This window comes from Camellia sinensis, chromosome 4, assembly GCF_055761805.1.
Source record: "Camellia sinensis isolate YWXY chromosome 4, ASM5576180v1, whole genome shotgun sequence".
Taxonomy (NCBI): Eukaryota; Viridiplantae; Streptophyta; class Magnoliopsida; order Ericales; family Theaceae; genus Camellia; species Camellia sinensis.
In genome coordinates this window covers 9,953,936-9,966,798 of record NC_138964.1, presented here as the reverse complement: position 1 = coordinate 9,966,798, position 12,863 = coordinate 9,953,936, and the positions used below count along the sequence as shown (strand labels likewise).

General features: G+C 33.2%; 1 protein-coding gene across 1 annotated transcript; it reads right to left on the bottom strand.

The window, feature by feature from the left end:
• Positions 1-3,937: 3,937 nt before the first annotated feature.
• LOC114302496 (RING-box protein 1a) lies at positions 3,938-9,679 on the bottom strand. Its single transcript, XM_028247525.2, has 5 exons — positions 9,381-9,679; positions 9,242-9,292; positions 9,080-9,139; positions 4,375-4,446; positions 3,938-4,273 (listed from the first exon to the last, which is right to left on the bottom strand). Exons 1-5 carry the CDS (start codon positions 9,538-9,540, stop codon positions 4,236-4,238), a joined length of 381 nt encoding a protein of 126 aa, XP_028103326.1. The 5' UTR covers positions 9,541-9,679; the 3' UTR covers positions 3,938-4,235.
• Positions 9,680-12,863: the final 3,184 nt, after the last annotated feature.

Here is a 12,863-nt window from a genome sequence, read left to right as displayed (position 1 = left end):
CCTGGATCTCTAGTCCTGGTCTCTTGGACTCTTCTAGTCCTAGACCTCTAGTCCTACTATTCTAATTTCTAGTCCTAGACCTCTAGTCCTGCTATTCTAATCGTCATAGTGTATCCTGCTTGGATTCTACACATTTTCTGCTCGGAATGAAACTCTTTATTTTTTGTCTCCCACAACCTTGTACAATAAATAACCAAAATAATATTCCAAAAATACTAGATAATTACTTGTTTTGGATCTTGATTAAACTGTAAATCTAAGCATCAACCTATTACATATTTTGCCACAAAAAAAAAGTAAATACTTTCAAAAAATAGTAAAACTACTTCCATGCTCAAATTCACATTCTCCCATTTTTTAATGTTCACAAACTTGAATTTTTAGAGCACGAATCCATCCATTTATGCAACAATAGATTTACAACGAATTTAAAAATTACTTTTACGTTCTGTTTGCTTCGACAGAAAACATTTTTCAATGAAAATCATTTCCTACAAAAATTGTTTTTGAAAAAATGTTTTCCATAAAAAATATTTTTTCATGCCTGGTTGCGTTCTTGAAATTGATGCACTAATAGTAGTAGTGCATTAGTGGTGGCAGTAGTGTTGGAGGTGGGGTAGAAGAGGTGGTGGAAGAGATAGAGATGGAGGTGTGGGGATGGGGGTGGTGGCAACAGTGGCGGTAGTTGTGGTAGTGTGGAAGTGGTAGTAGTGTTGTGGTGATGGTGGAGGCGGTGGCGACAACAACGGTGATGGTGATGGTGGTGATAGTAATAGTGTGGAAGTGGTGGTGGTGGTGGTAGTAGTGTTGTGATAGCGGTGGAGGTGATGGCGGTGGCAACTATTGTGATGGTTGTCATGATGGTGAAGGTGATGGTGGCAGTGGCAATGTTGGGGCGTTAATAAAAAATTAATTTAGAAAACGTTTTTCGCCTTTTAAAAATAAAAAACATTTTTCACCCAAATAGACTTATTTTCTATTGACTATTGAAAATATTTTTCATTAACTGTTGTTATCCATCGTATCAAACATTAGAAAATATAAAAAATATTTTTAAAAAAAATATTTTCCGTCGAAACAAACGAACCATTAAATCCATAAACTTTTAAAATTGATTTATTCATGAAAATAGCTAGATGGATTCGTATTGTGCCTTGTGTTGGTTGCAACTTTTGTACCTGTTACAATGTCGACAGTGTAAAGCAATCTATAAATTGTCACAAAAAAAAAAAAAATAAAGGTATAAAACAATCTTAAACCTAAAATAATCTCAACATTTCGCATAGAATCACGGCCATATAAATCAACATTCTTGAGCCAAAAACAAAACACTTCAGATACAAATAATGAGTCTGTTTGGTACTACTTTTTACAAACTAAAAATTAATAATCAAATAACAAAAACCACACCTCCGGCCTCTATCAACTTCCCAATAAGCAAAAACAAATTCCAACTCATTTATGCTATTTTTGCCTCAAATTGTGAGCAAAATTTGCTCCAAACACTTAAAAACACTCCCAAAAAAAAAAAAAAAAAAAAAAAATCTTGTTTAGTTTAAATTTTCAAGATTCACTTTTTTAAAAATTAAATTTTTTTATTTTCTGTGTTTTTTTATTTTCATTGAATTTTTTTAATATTCTAAGCACAAAAAAAAAATTAATTTTTAAATATACCTAACATAAATATACATAACAAGTATAATATTTGTAAAAAAAATTTAAAAAAATTCACTAAATACCAAGAATATTAAAAAAAAGGACAAATTTCATTTTACCCCTTATAGTTTAGGCCATGTGCGAATTACCCTCCTGATATTCGAATATCAACACATAACCTCCCTTATGATTGATGGAGTAAAGTGCGCAGTTAACACCGTTAACATCAAAAGTAAATAGACTATTTTGCCCTTGTATATATAACATTTGATTAGCATTTCTCATTCAACAGTTGTGCATTTGAGAAGAGTAAGAGAGAGAACTTAGGGTTTCAATATTTGAAATTAGGGTTTTGATTTAACAAATTAATTTAAACAATATAATTTTTATCAAAAATTAATTAATGTTCAATTTGCCTTAGAGTTTAAAGTCCAAACCAATTATTCACTTTTTTTTCTCATTTAGAATTTAGTGAGTATTACACAATAAATTGTGAGATTATTTCTGCCAATATATATGTATATATACATATATATGTGCAGTGGTGTAATTTGAAACAAACCAATTAATTAATCAATTCATTAATCAAACAAACCAATTAAATTAACACACAAATATTATATACAAATCTGCGAATTCAGATACTGTTTCTTCATCATCATCTATTCGAATTCAGACACTAATTCTCATTATCATCTGCGATCGCCGCCCTCCGTCACCGCTGTTTGTGACCTCCATTGCCGCTGATCTATCGATCTGACCACCACCACTGCCTACAACGAGGCTCCGACGGCACTGAATCACCGTGTCGGCACCGGAAATACAAGGCCATCCTCACCACTCTCTCTCTCTCTCTCTCTCTCTCACACATATGGTTGTAATGTAATGGGATTTTATGACTTGCATTTGGACTTCTAAGTTGGTAACCACTACTCTCTCTCTCTCTCTCTCTCATATGGTTGTGATGTAATGGGATTTTGTGTTTTGCATTTGGACTTCTAACTTGGTGGAATCATTGTTTGGATTTTTTTAATATTTTTTAATCTTTGGGATTTGGATCTGAGATGTGGTGGATCTGGATCTGAGATTTAGATCTGTGGTAAACTCATTTTAAACTTGTGTTCTTCTTCATACAGTCATTTTTCTAGATTAATCGATTTCTTTTCAACCATAAAAATGTTTGTGCTAAAATTGAAACATTGAAAGAGCTATTTTTTTCTTCGTTTTGTTTGCTTTGTTCATCTCTCTGATAGAGGAGACTACCACTTGAAAAACTTCATTTTTTTAAAAAAATCATCCTTTCATTTTAGGTAATTGTTTGACACAAGAATATTGGCAGAAAGGAATTAACAAATCTGTTCGATTTAGATCTCTTGAGTTTGTAATTTTACTCCCCCCCTTTTCTGGATAAAGGTTTCCAGATCTGGATTTTGAAAAATGAAGAAGAAAGATTGCTTTGAAAATTGATGATGAAGATGAGGACATTTTAATCATTTAATTTGAATGAAAAATTATATTTTCATACCCAATTGCACATTAGTCGCGTGTACTACACAACCTGTTAGAATAGATGAAAAAATTAACTGTACACTTTACTCGATCATCCACAAGGGGAAAAAATTAACTGTACACTTTACTCGATCATCCACAAGGGGATTATGTAATGATATTCGAATGTTAGGGGAATAATTCACATATGACCTAAACCATAAAGGGATAAAATAAAATTTGCCTTCAAAAAAAAATACAAAAACTCAGTACATTTTTTGTATTCTTCAATATTTCTTGATTTTTTAAAAAATTATTTTACAAATATTTTATTTTTTAAATACATCTAAATAAAAAACATCTAAAAAAGTGAAAAAATTACTTAAAATTTTAAAAATATTCACTAAAAACAAAAAAAATTAAAAAAAATTTAATTTCTAAAAAATTAAATTGAAAAAAATTAAAACCATAGTAAAAAAAAAAATTATAACACTTGCAAGGGGCCTGTAAGCCGCACCAAATAAAGCCAATGAGCTCTCAACCAAAGCTTCTCATTTAACAAAACATATATATATATATATATATATGGGACTTGTTAACATGTGCTCTCACACACTTTGAGCTTAAAAAGGTAGTGCATTATGCATGATGTACGATCTTTTTAAGCTTTGCTTAACACACAGTAATAAGAACCATGAGATACGGGAGGGCAAGGGCTAGCTCCCTCCCTTCCAAACATAACTACTTGCAAAGCCATCACATTGCTTTACTGCATACAAAAGAGACTCAAAACTGTGCAGAGTAACCCACATTGCATCAATGTTGTTGGGATATTACAAATTCAAATTTACAACCACCAGATAAGCAAAACAAGTACAGCACATAAAGGAAAATGTTTACCCACCAAAAAAAATACGCAATGATGTTCCTAGCAGAAGATCATGAAACTACATATTGCACCAATTTTGCATATCCAATCCAGAATTCGTGGTTACAATATAAAAATTATTATAAAGGATTTCTGGGATCAAAGTGTATAAAGAGAAACCAGAAGAAAGCGAGAGGACCAGCTGTTCACTTGCACAAAGCATCTAGTGGCCATACTTCTGAAACTCCCACTCGCTGTTATCTGCACAAACAAAGAACCACAACGAAAGAGGAAAGATATCAGCAAGCAATCACATTGATGTGAATTCAGGGCATAGTAGTAGTAGGGGGCATAGAACTTACCCAATGGACACACTTGACGTGTCTTGAGCCAGCGGCTGATGCAGTGGAAGTGGAATGCATGGTTGCAAACCCCTACAGGAATGGAAACCAACTTTGTTTCAGCCAAAAGCAGAATCACATAAAACAGCAATAAATGATAACCAGACATCAAATTCACAAGAGGCAACAAGATCCATGAAATACCGACGGAGTACAAATCTCAAAGAGACTCAGTCATAGAATTGGTGTTTCACACAAGTTGCACTCCTAAGTCCACAATTTAAGTCCAAACACAGCACAAAATATTGCTCAACAATCTTCAAAAGTGTTCATTAAGCTATGAATCTTATTCAAAAAAAGCTAATGCATTCCCTTCCATTCAAAAGCTTGTTTCAGGACTTAACAGTACTTTGCCCTTGAATCAAAACTAGGAAAAAGATTCTCATTCCATTGACAGGTACAGTGGAGGTTCTTGAAGTGACACTCAGGTATCACCAGATTTCACACAAAGGCAAAACTCCAAAAAAAATTTTAAAAAAAAAGGTAATAGTATTGTCAAAACCAAAGGGATCCACCTCCCTTCCTCCGCGACCCCAAGAAAGTAGAGAAAGCAATGAACTAGTAGTCACTTAAACAGTTTTGGGTAACGAAGTCACTCTATCAGCTTACATGGGAGTCAATGAAGATAAAGGGTTCAACATATGATACTAAAATTTAAAAGGTCAATAGTAAGCCACAGATCATCATCTATGCATGTTTGTTTAGGTAAGAAAGGTGTTATAAGATGTGAGTAATCTTTGTAACCCAGATATGCATTAAGGCAAAATTGGCCCAAGTCACACACAAAAAAAAAAAAAATTCCATTCATGTTTCAAACCATGATTGCCACCAGCTGTCAAGGCTCTACATATTCTTCCCCCATCATGGCTCCGTCATGTTTCAAACCTAAATTTGCATAAATGCCCCCATCATGGCTCTACATATTCTTCCAAGAACTCACCCATTTGACATCTTGATGACAATGCACAATTACTAAAATAACAACACATTTATCAATAAAACATTTCAGTGTAGACTTCATGAAAATTTCAGGGTTATTAAGAAACAAAGAATTAGGCATCAAGTGCCACCAAGCAAACTCTGCTCCATTCTTAATCGCATCACATAAAAGACAATTAAAAAAATGAGAGAGAGAGAGAGAGGGGGGGGGGGGGGGGGGGGAAGTAAAAATGAACCTCACCTGTAAAATGCAAATATTTAGCATTATATAGATATAGTTCAGCAAAAAAATTGGTGGGAATTATACAAATAAATAAACTAAGAATTAGTCATCAAGTCTAATAACAGAATAGCAAATTGATTTAAGAGTAATTACCAAAAAATGGACTAAATTCAAATTACAACACCAACTTTAAAATTTGTGATGACTAGACCCAGTATTTGGTCGATGTATTGGTTATATATCTCACCCATTAACATACAGTAAATATCACAAGACTAAATGGCATACAAGTATCTCAAGCGCAGAAACACAATTATCAAGTCAATTAACCTTGAAGCTATGTGCTGGGAGGTTTCCATCCAAATTCATGCTCACGGTGTGAAATAAAGTTCAGCACTATGAAGCACGGGTACTCCAAAAATAGTGCCGTACGAGTACCGGGTACTTACCGGGTGCGGGTACGCGTACCGGTACGGCGGTACGCGTACCGGGTACGGCAAAAGAGGGTCCGGTACGTTTGGCTTATTCGGGTACGGCATGGGTACGCCACGGGTACGCCATGGGTACGGCGTGGGTACGCCATGGGTACGCCAAGGCCAATTTTTTTTTTTTTTTTTTTTTTTTCTGCCCTTGCAAATTAGCAATTATTATTTTATTTTTTATTTTTTTTGGTGCCCTTGCAGATCAGTAATTTTGATGTTTCTCTGTCGTCCTGTTTGTCTGTATAAATTGTAGAAGCATATCAACAAATGATTTTAATGTTTTTAAAAAGCAATTTGAACAAAAAAAAAATAACAAGGCCTATAAAGGGTAGTTCTGTGTATGACTATGCATTATGCTTTTGCTTTAGATCCTCCTAAAATTTCTTTATAAAATCTTTAATCATAACAAACTTTTAAAGTTTATGCACAAAACATTAAAAATTGATACTGTATTAGTTGATTAGTAGTTGTTGGGAATGATGCAATTTTATGTATTATGCAAATTGCAATTGACAACCTGCACCAATTGAGAACTTTTTTCCTTTATTGTTGGTAATTAACTTTAAATCTTTCTTTGGTCTCCTGTTATTTCTTTGGTCTCATCCTATAAAAATAGCAAATTGATGAGCAAAAAGAAAGATTTTAAAAATAAATTATGATCACAAATTCACAGTGCATAACATATCAAAGTGAGAGATTTCACAAATATTATTTTTAACGCTTAATGGTTTTAAATTATAGGAAAATGAGTAGTTCTTTTTTTAGTTTTGATATTTAATTTTAATTTGTAGGTTGGATCCTTTAATCAAAATTATATTTAAAAAAAAATAAAAAAATATCGGCGTACCGTAGCCGTACCCGTATCGTACTTTTTTTGAGTTTTGCCGAATCGGCGTACCCGCACTCGTACCCGTACCGTACTCGTACCCGCACCCGTGCTTCCTTGGTTCAGCATAATGAAAATAAGGCCAAGTTTGACATCTTTCAAAAAATTCAAAAAGTCAAAAAGTCACTATCCTATTTAAGTCACATCATCTTATTTAAGTCACATCACCTTATTTAAGTCACATCACCTCTCTAACACATCACTTCACCTTTCTAACACATCACTTCAAACCAAATCCAAATCCAACCCATATTTCATAAAAAGTCAAAAAGTGCACTTATTTAGTCTTCCCAAACTTAGCCTAAAAGCATGCATCAATATGTATAAACCAAACCAAATCAAACCAAACCAAGCCTTAAGTCCCATCAAATGGGATCGACTACATGAATCCTTCTTCTCCACGCGGCCCTATCAAATGTCATTTCTTTAGTCAAATTAAGTAGATTCATATCTCTATTTACAACGCTAACCAACATCAATCTAGACCTACCCTATCCCCTAACACTCCCCTAATGCTGCATGCATCAATATGTATATCGCTAAAAAATGAGTATCGAGAAATAAAACCTTGTGCATTTGGTGCATATTTTAAAATCTTCCACTAAACCACTAACTTGGTAACTTGCGAAAATAAAACAACATTCTGAGACATTTTAGCTTATAGAAGGTTGTTGATTTACAACACATGACTTTTCAAGGAACAAAATTATTAATCCACTGAACCCATAATACCCATCAATCTTCTTCAATAGCCTCCCTTGAGTAGCTTAATTACCACCCAAAACACTTAAAAATATATCCTTACAAAAATCAATTAACCACGAGCTATTGACAATTTTTAGACAGTTCCATGCATTTACTAAGACAAAGCAATTCCATAACCCCAAACAAATCTCCTATCCCCCACATTCTTAAGGAAATCAAATGGAAGTAAGACCAAAATCATACACTCAAGCTCTTGGCTACCATATGTCGCAAATGGCAGGGTAAAAAATCAATCATCCATCTGATCCTTAACCCCATGCACCACATCATAACAACAACTCAATGATATGCTTAGATTAGCTTCAAAATTCTTCAATGCAGTGATCTATGAATTCATTCATCATTAATTAAAAACTTGCTTCCTAGAAAAACTTAAAGACTATATTTGGGTCATAGATTTGGATAGAGATTTGTCGAGAGAAAAAAAGAAGGAAAATTGTGTGGTATTTTGAGTCGGAAAAAAATTTAAGCTCCAAGATCCAAACAAAGCCGAAGGGATACAGTTAAAAATTTCCATCGTAACGCGCAAGGTATACATACTTCAAATCTTACCTTCAAGTGACAATTTCAAAATACCACACAAAATAAGGGAAAAATATTCAGTTACAAACTTTCTACTACCACAATATATTAATACTACTACAAGAATGCCTTCCTTAGAAACATTCTTTCATCTTATTTATCAAAAAAAAAAAAAAAAAAAAAAAACATTCTTTCATCTTCCAAGCATACATATGCTTGTTTGCATAAAAAATAATGAATTTTTATATATGCACATAAATATAGGTGTTCAAATATGTTTGTGTGTATATATTCATATACTAGTGGTTGGCACAGGCGATGCGTATACACTTCAAATAAGTAAAACTTTTAAAAAATAAATAAATGATAAAAGGAATTAACATTATAATGGCCCCATTTGGCAAGATGGTTGGGGCTAATTTAGCTACTAAAAGACAAAATAGGCTAAAAAACTAGTAAGACATGATGTCAAATTGAAACCACAATCATTCATTTTTTCTCTCACAAAACTATATAAAAAATAATAAATAAAAAAAAACCAAAGGTTCATCCCAAGCCAGGCTAAAATACCCCCCCGCGGCGGGGGGGGGGGGGGGGGGGGGGGGGGGGGGGGGGAACGAAGCCAATATGTGTTGCTCAAGTGGAAAGGGCTTTCTTTGCTAAATTCAAGGTGTTGTGCAATTCTGTCAACTTATTTTTGTTTTAAATAGAGAAATGAGAGACACCAGGTGTAAAGACAAGCAAGCAAAGGCTTGGACACCAAATCGAGCTTTCACTTAATATAATAGTATAGATAACATCTACAAGAATTCCATGAGAGAGAGAGAGAATTTCAGAAGAGATGCATACCCCAAGCGACAGTACATTCTTCGCTTGTGGCACTAGCTTGGTTGGCTTGGCACTCAATACCTAAAAAAACCATCAACAACATACCCACAACATCATATACAACAAGAAACAAAGAACGATCAAATCAATTAGAAACGATAAAATGGTGAAGGTCAAACTCACAGAGATCCATGATATGGTTCCTGCAAATCGCACAGTTATCCACAACAATATCTGCATCCACCACACGATTCAGTCAATACACATAGAATGGAAACACATAAATATGCAGATTGAAGAAACTAGGGTTAGGGTTTGGTACCCCAAGCCCAAAGAGCGACGGCGTTCCACTTCTTGATTTCGAATCGCTTGGCCTTCTTGGAGGAAGACGATGTTGAGGCGGTGGAGGACGATGGTCCGGCGGCGCCTGAGCCGTCGCCGCCGACCGGAACCATGGTGACATCGGTGTCTAGAGAAGCCATTAGCTGAACCCGCACAGTGCACCGCTTTTGACTCTCTCACTTCTTCGCGATTCGGTGGGTGTTAGATTTGTGGAAATTTGGGAAAAGCTCTTGTGGTGCAGTGGGAATAAAAAAATATTATTACAAATTTACGACAAAATATATAATTTTAATTATTAATATTTATTATTTATTTGTAATTAAAATTTATTGACACTATTGTGGTGTAATTTTTCCTATTAAGAGGTGATTTGGGATGTTCTAAATAAGTGTATTTTTTTATTTTTTATGAAATATGGGGTAGGTATGGGTTAAGTTTGAAGTGATATGTTAGAAAGGTGATGTGACTTAAATAAGATGATATGACTTAAATAGAATAGTAACTTTTTAAGATCATGCCAAACAAAACCTAAAATTACAGTAGGCTTTGAAAATTAGGAAGTAGCTATTCTCCAGTCCACTCGACAGTGTTGTTTGGGTTCATATATCTTATCATATATTTTATTTTGATAATTTGAATCGTTCATTTATCAAATATTTTGTATATTTTATTTATACAAAGAATAATAACAATTCGATAATTATAACATATTCAATTTATCGTGTTTGTCAACAAAAAAATAAATAATTTATATTTAGTCACTTTTTCATTTTGACCGTTGAAGTTTTTGTTTTTTTGGAGGCGATAAATTACAAATAACTCTATGACATTTATTTAAAATACGAATAGTTCATTTTATTAAAAAATTATCAAGTCAATTAATAATTTTTAATAATGTCAAAATTTTATTTCAATCGATAATTCAAATAATTTTATTATTTTATAAGAGAGCCATTAATTCTACTAAATAAAAAATTCTGACAATAAGACATTTATAATTTTTCAAATCACATAGGTAATTTGTATTTTAAGTAAAGCTCAGGAGTTGAATTTGTAATTTATTCTTTCTTTTTCTACTTTGACCTTTCATGTTTCAAATTTTTTTTAATTTACTCCTAAAATTAATTTCTGTTCAAAATCAGGAAAAAAAAAATGCCACATTAATTATCACATAAAATAAAAAATATATTATTATATTGAGGTTCAAGTTTGTGTCAGAAATGTGAATTATATAATAATATATTTTGGTTTCACGTGACTATCAATTAGGAGTGAGCAGCAGATATACCGATCCGTCGAAACCAACCGAACCAAATCGATCCGCTGCATTTTGCACGGATGCGTGATAACTAGCGGACGGTTGTGGATTGATTTTTTCCATTCAGCCTAGTTTTGGACGGATGGCGGATTTAAAGTTTATTTGAAAGCAACCGAACCGCCAAACCGCGAGTACCCTTAGTACTTTGTAAGACTTTGTTTTTTTAATTTGTTTAAATATTATGTTTGTGTTTTCAATTGAAAAATAGTTTAAATATTCTATTCAATATATTCTATTGAAAAAGAGTTTTCAACTTGAATATATTTTTTGAATTGAAAAAAATAAAAGTATTATTTATCTATATTTTTTATTTTTAAATCTAACTCTAAAAATAATAAATAAAAATAATAATATATGCTGGTTGATTTTTGTTTTCAAAAACAAATATAGATGTAACAATACAGAGGCATACAATCTCTACTATTGCTCTATTCATGGTAGTAGTTCGAATTGTTTTTATATTTTAAAAATCACATATTATAATACTTTATGTGGATTAGTCATACAGTGATTGTAATATTCTAAAATTTCAAATTTTCTTTGTTTGGATGAGGCATGCAGTGATTGTAATACTTGTTTAAGTCATTGACTGTAATACTCTTTTTTTTTTTTTTTGAGGAAGTGCACAAGTTGAATTATGTTAAAAATTTATAAAATTTTAAAATGCCAAACCGATTTGCATCCATCCGTCAATCTGTCAATCTGCTCAATCCACATCCGTCGAATTGGCGGACGAATGCGGATTAATTTTCTCTAATCCGCCAATCTGGCGGACAGATAACAGATTAGAAGTTTCATAGCCGCAATCGACCCACGCCCAACCCTACTATCAATTTATCATTTTCCGTCTAATTTTGGACATAAAATTGCTTTTAGAGCAAATTGAGAAAACTTTAAATATGAGAGTCCAAAATAAAAATAGAGATAAAAAAAAAAATTTAAGGACGAAAGTGAGGGAATGGACAAATATGGGCAAAGTACAATTTACCCATTATTTTTTTTATTTATATAACTAATTAATTACTGATGAAAAATTAACTTATTATTATAAATTAAAATTTTAAAGAAATTTGATATAATTATATCAAATTTATATTTCTGAGACTTGCTGTAATTTTTTAAATCTAAAAAAGGTTAGGTATAATTTATCCAATTTTAATTGTTAAAATCTTTTGTCTAGGCTCCTTTTGCTATGGTAAGCCCTATTAAAAAAATGATAAAATTATGACATGGGTGCCTTTTTAGTAGGGATGTAAAAATGACTTGAGAACCGTGGGCGGCCTAAAACTCACCTGTAACCCAAAGTAAGCCCAACTTGGTTAGGTTCAGGCCTGGGCCATCATTTTAAAATCTGATTTAGTTCGTTGGCCCAGCCCAAAAAAAAATTGCCCAACAAGTGGCCCAACCTGGCTCGACCCACCCGACTGCTCCCTCTCTGGCAGATTTACTACCTGTCATTGCCAATGGTTAAATTTCAAATAAAAAAAAAATAAAATTTCTTGCAACGATAATATATATATATATATATATATAAGTCTTTTCCTTGCGCAGGATTTATGCCTGCGCTGCCTGCCCTTCCCCGTGCCATTGATTACAATGACAATGATTCAATGAATGGAAAAAATATTTAAATTAAATTAAATGTCTACATAGCAGTAGACTAAAATAAATAAATAAAATAAAATAATAATTTAACGGTCACATGACCGTTTAACCCAATGGCTCAATTTTTTATTTTTTATTTTTTTGTTTGTTTGTTTGTTAATTACAAATTGACTTCAACCTTCGGAACTCCTATAAATATCTTTTATTTTCTAAAATAAATTTCACAAACAATTCTCTTTCTCAAACTCTTAATTCCTATCAATTCTCAATTAATTTTGAAGTCTCATTCCTAAGTGGCAATTGCAATGGAATCCGGATCACCCGTCGCCTTCCCTTGTCGCCCCCAAAACGACGTCGTTTTGGGGGCAAATTTTCAAAAAAAAAAAATGCAGAGAAGAGGGAGGAAGGAGAGGAAGATGGAGAGGGAGGAAGGAGGAAGGAGGGAGGAGGAGGAGGAGGAGGAGGCTGTGAGCTCGCCGTCCTCGTCCCTCGCCGCCGTCGCAGGTCGCAGCAGCTCCACCTCGTTGCAGCACCTGCGAC

Bases quoted from the DNA above. Each gene is read 5' to 3' on its own strand.
- LOC114302496 (XM_028247525.2), bottom strand. From the start codon at position 9,540: ATGGCTTCTCTAGACACCGATGTCACCATGGTTCCGGTCGGCGGCGAC. The intron at 9,293-9,380 runs GTACCAAACCCT...TGGTGGATGCAG, and splicing joins CGTCGCTCTTTGGGCTTGGG to ATATTGTTGTGGATAACTGT. The intron at 9,140-9,241 runs GTGAGTTTGACC...TGGTTTTTTTAG, and splicing joins GAACCATATCATGGATCTCT to GTATTGAGTGCCAAGCCAAC.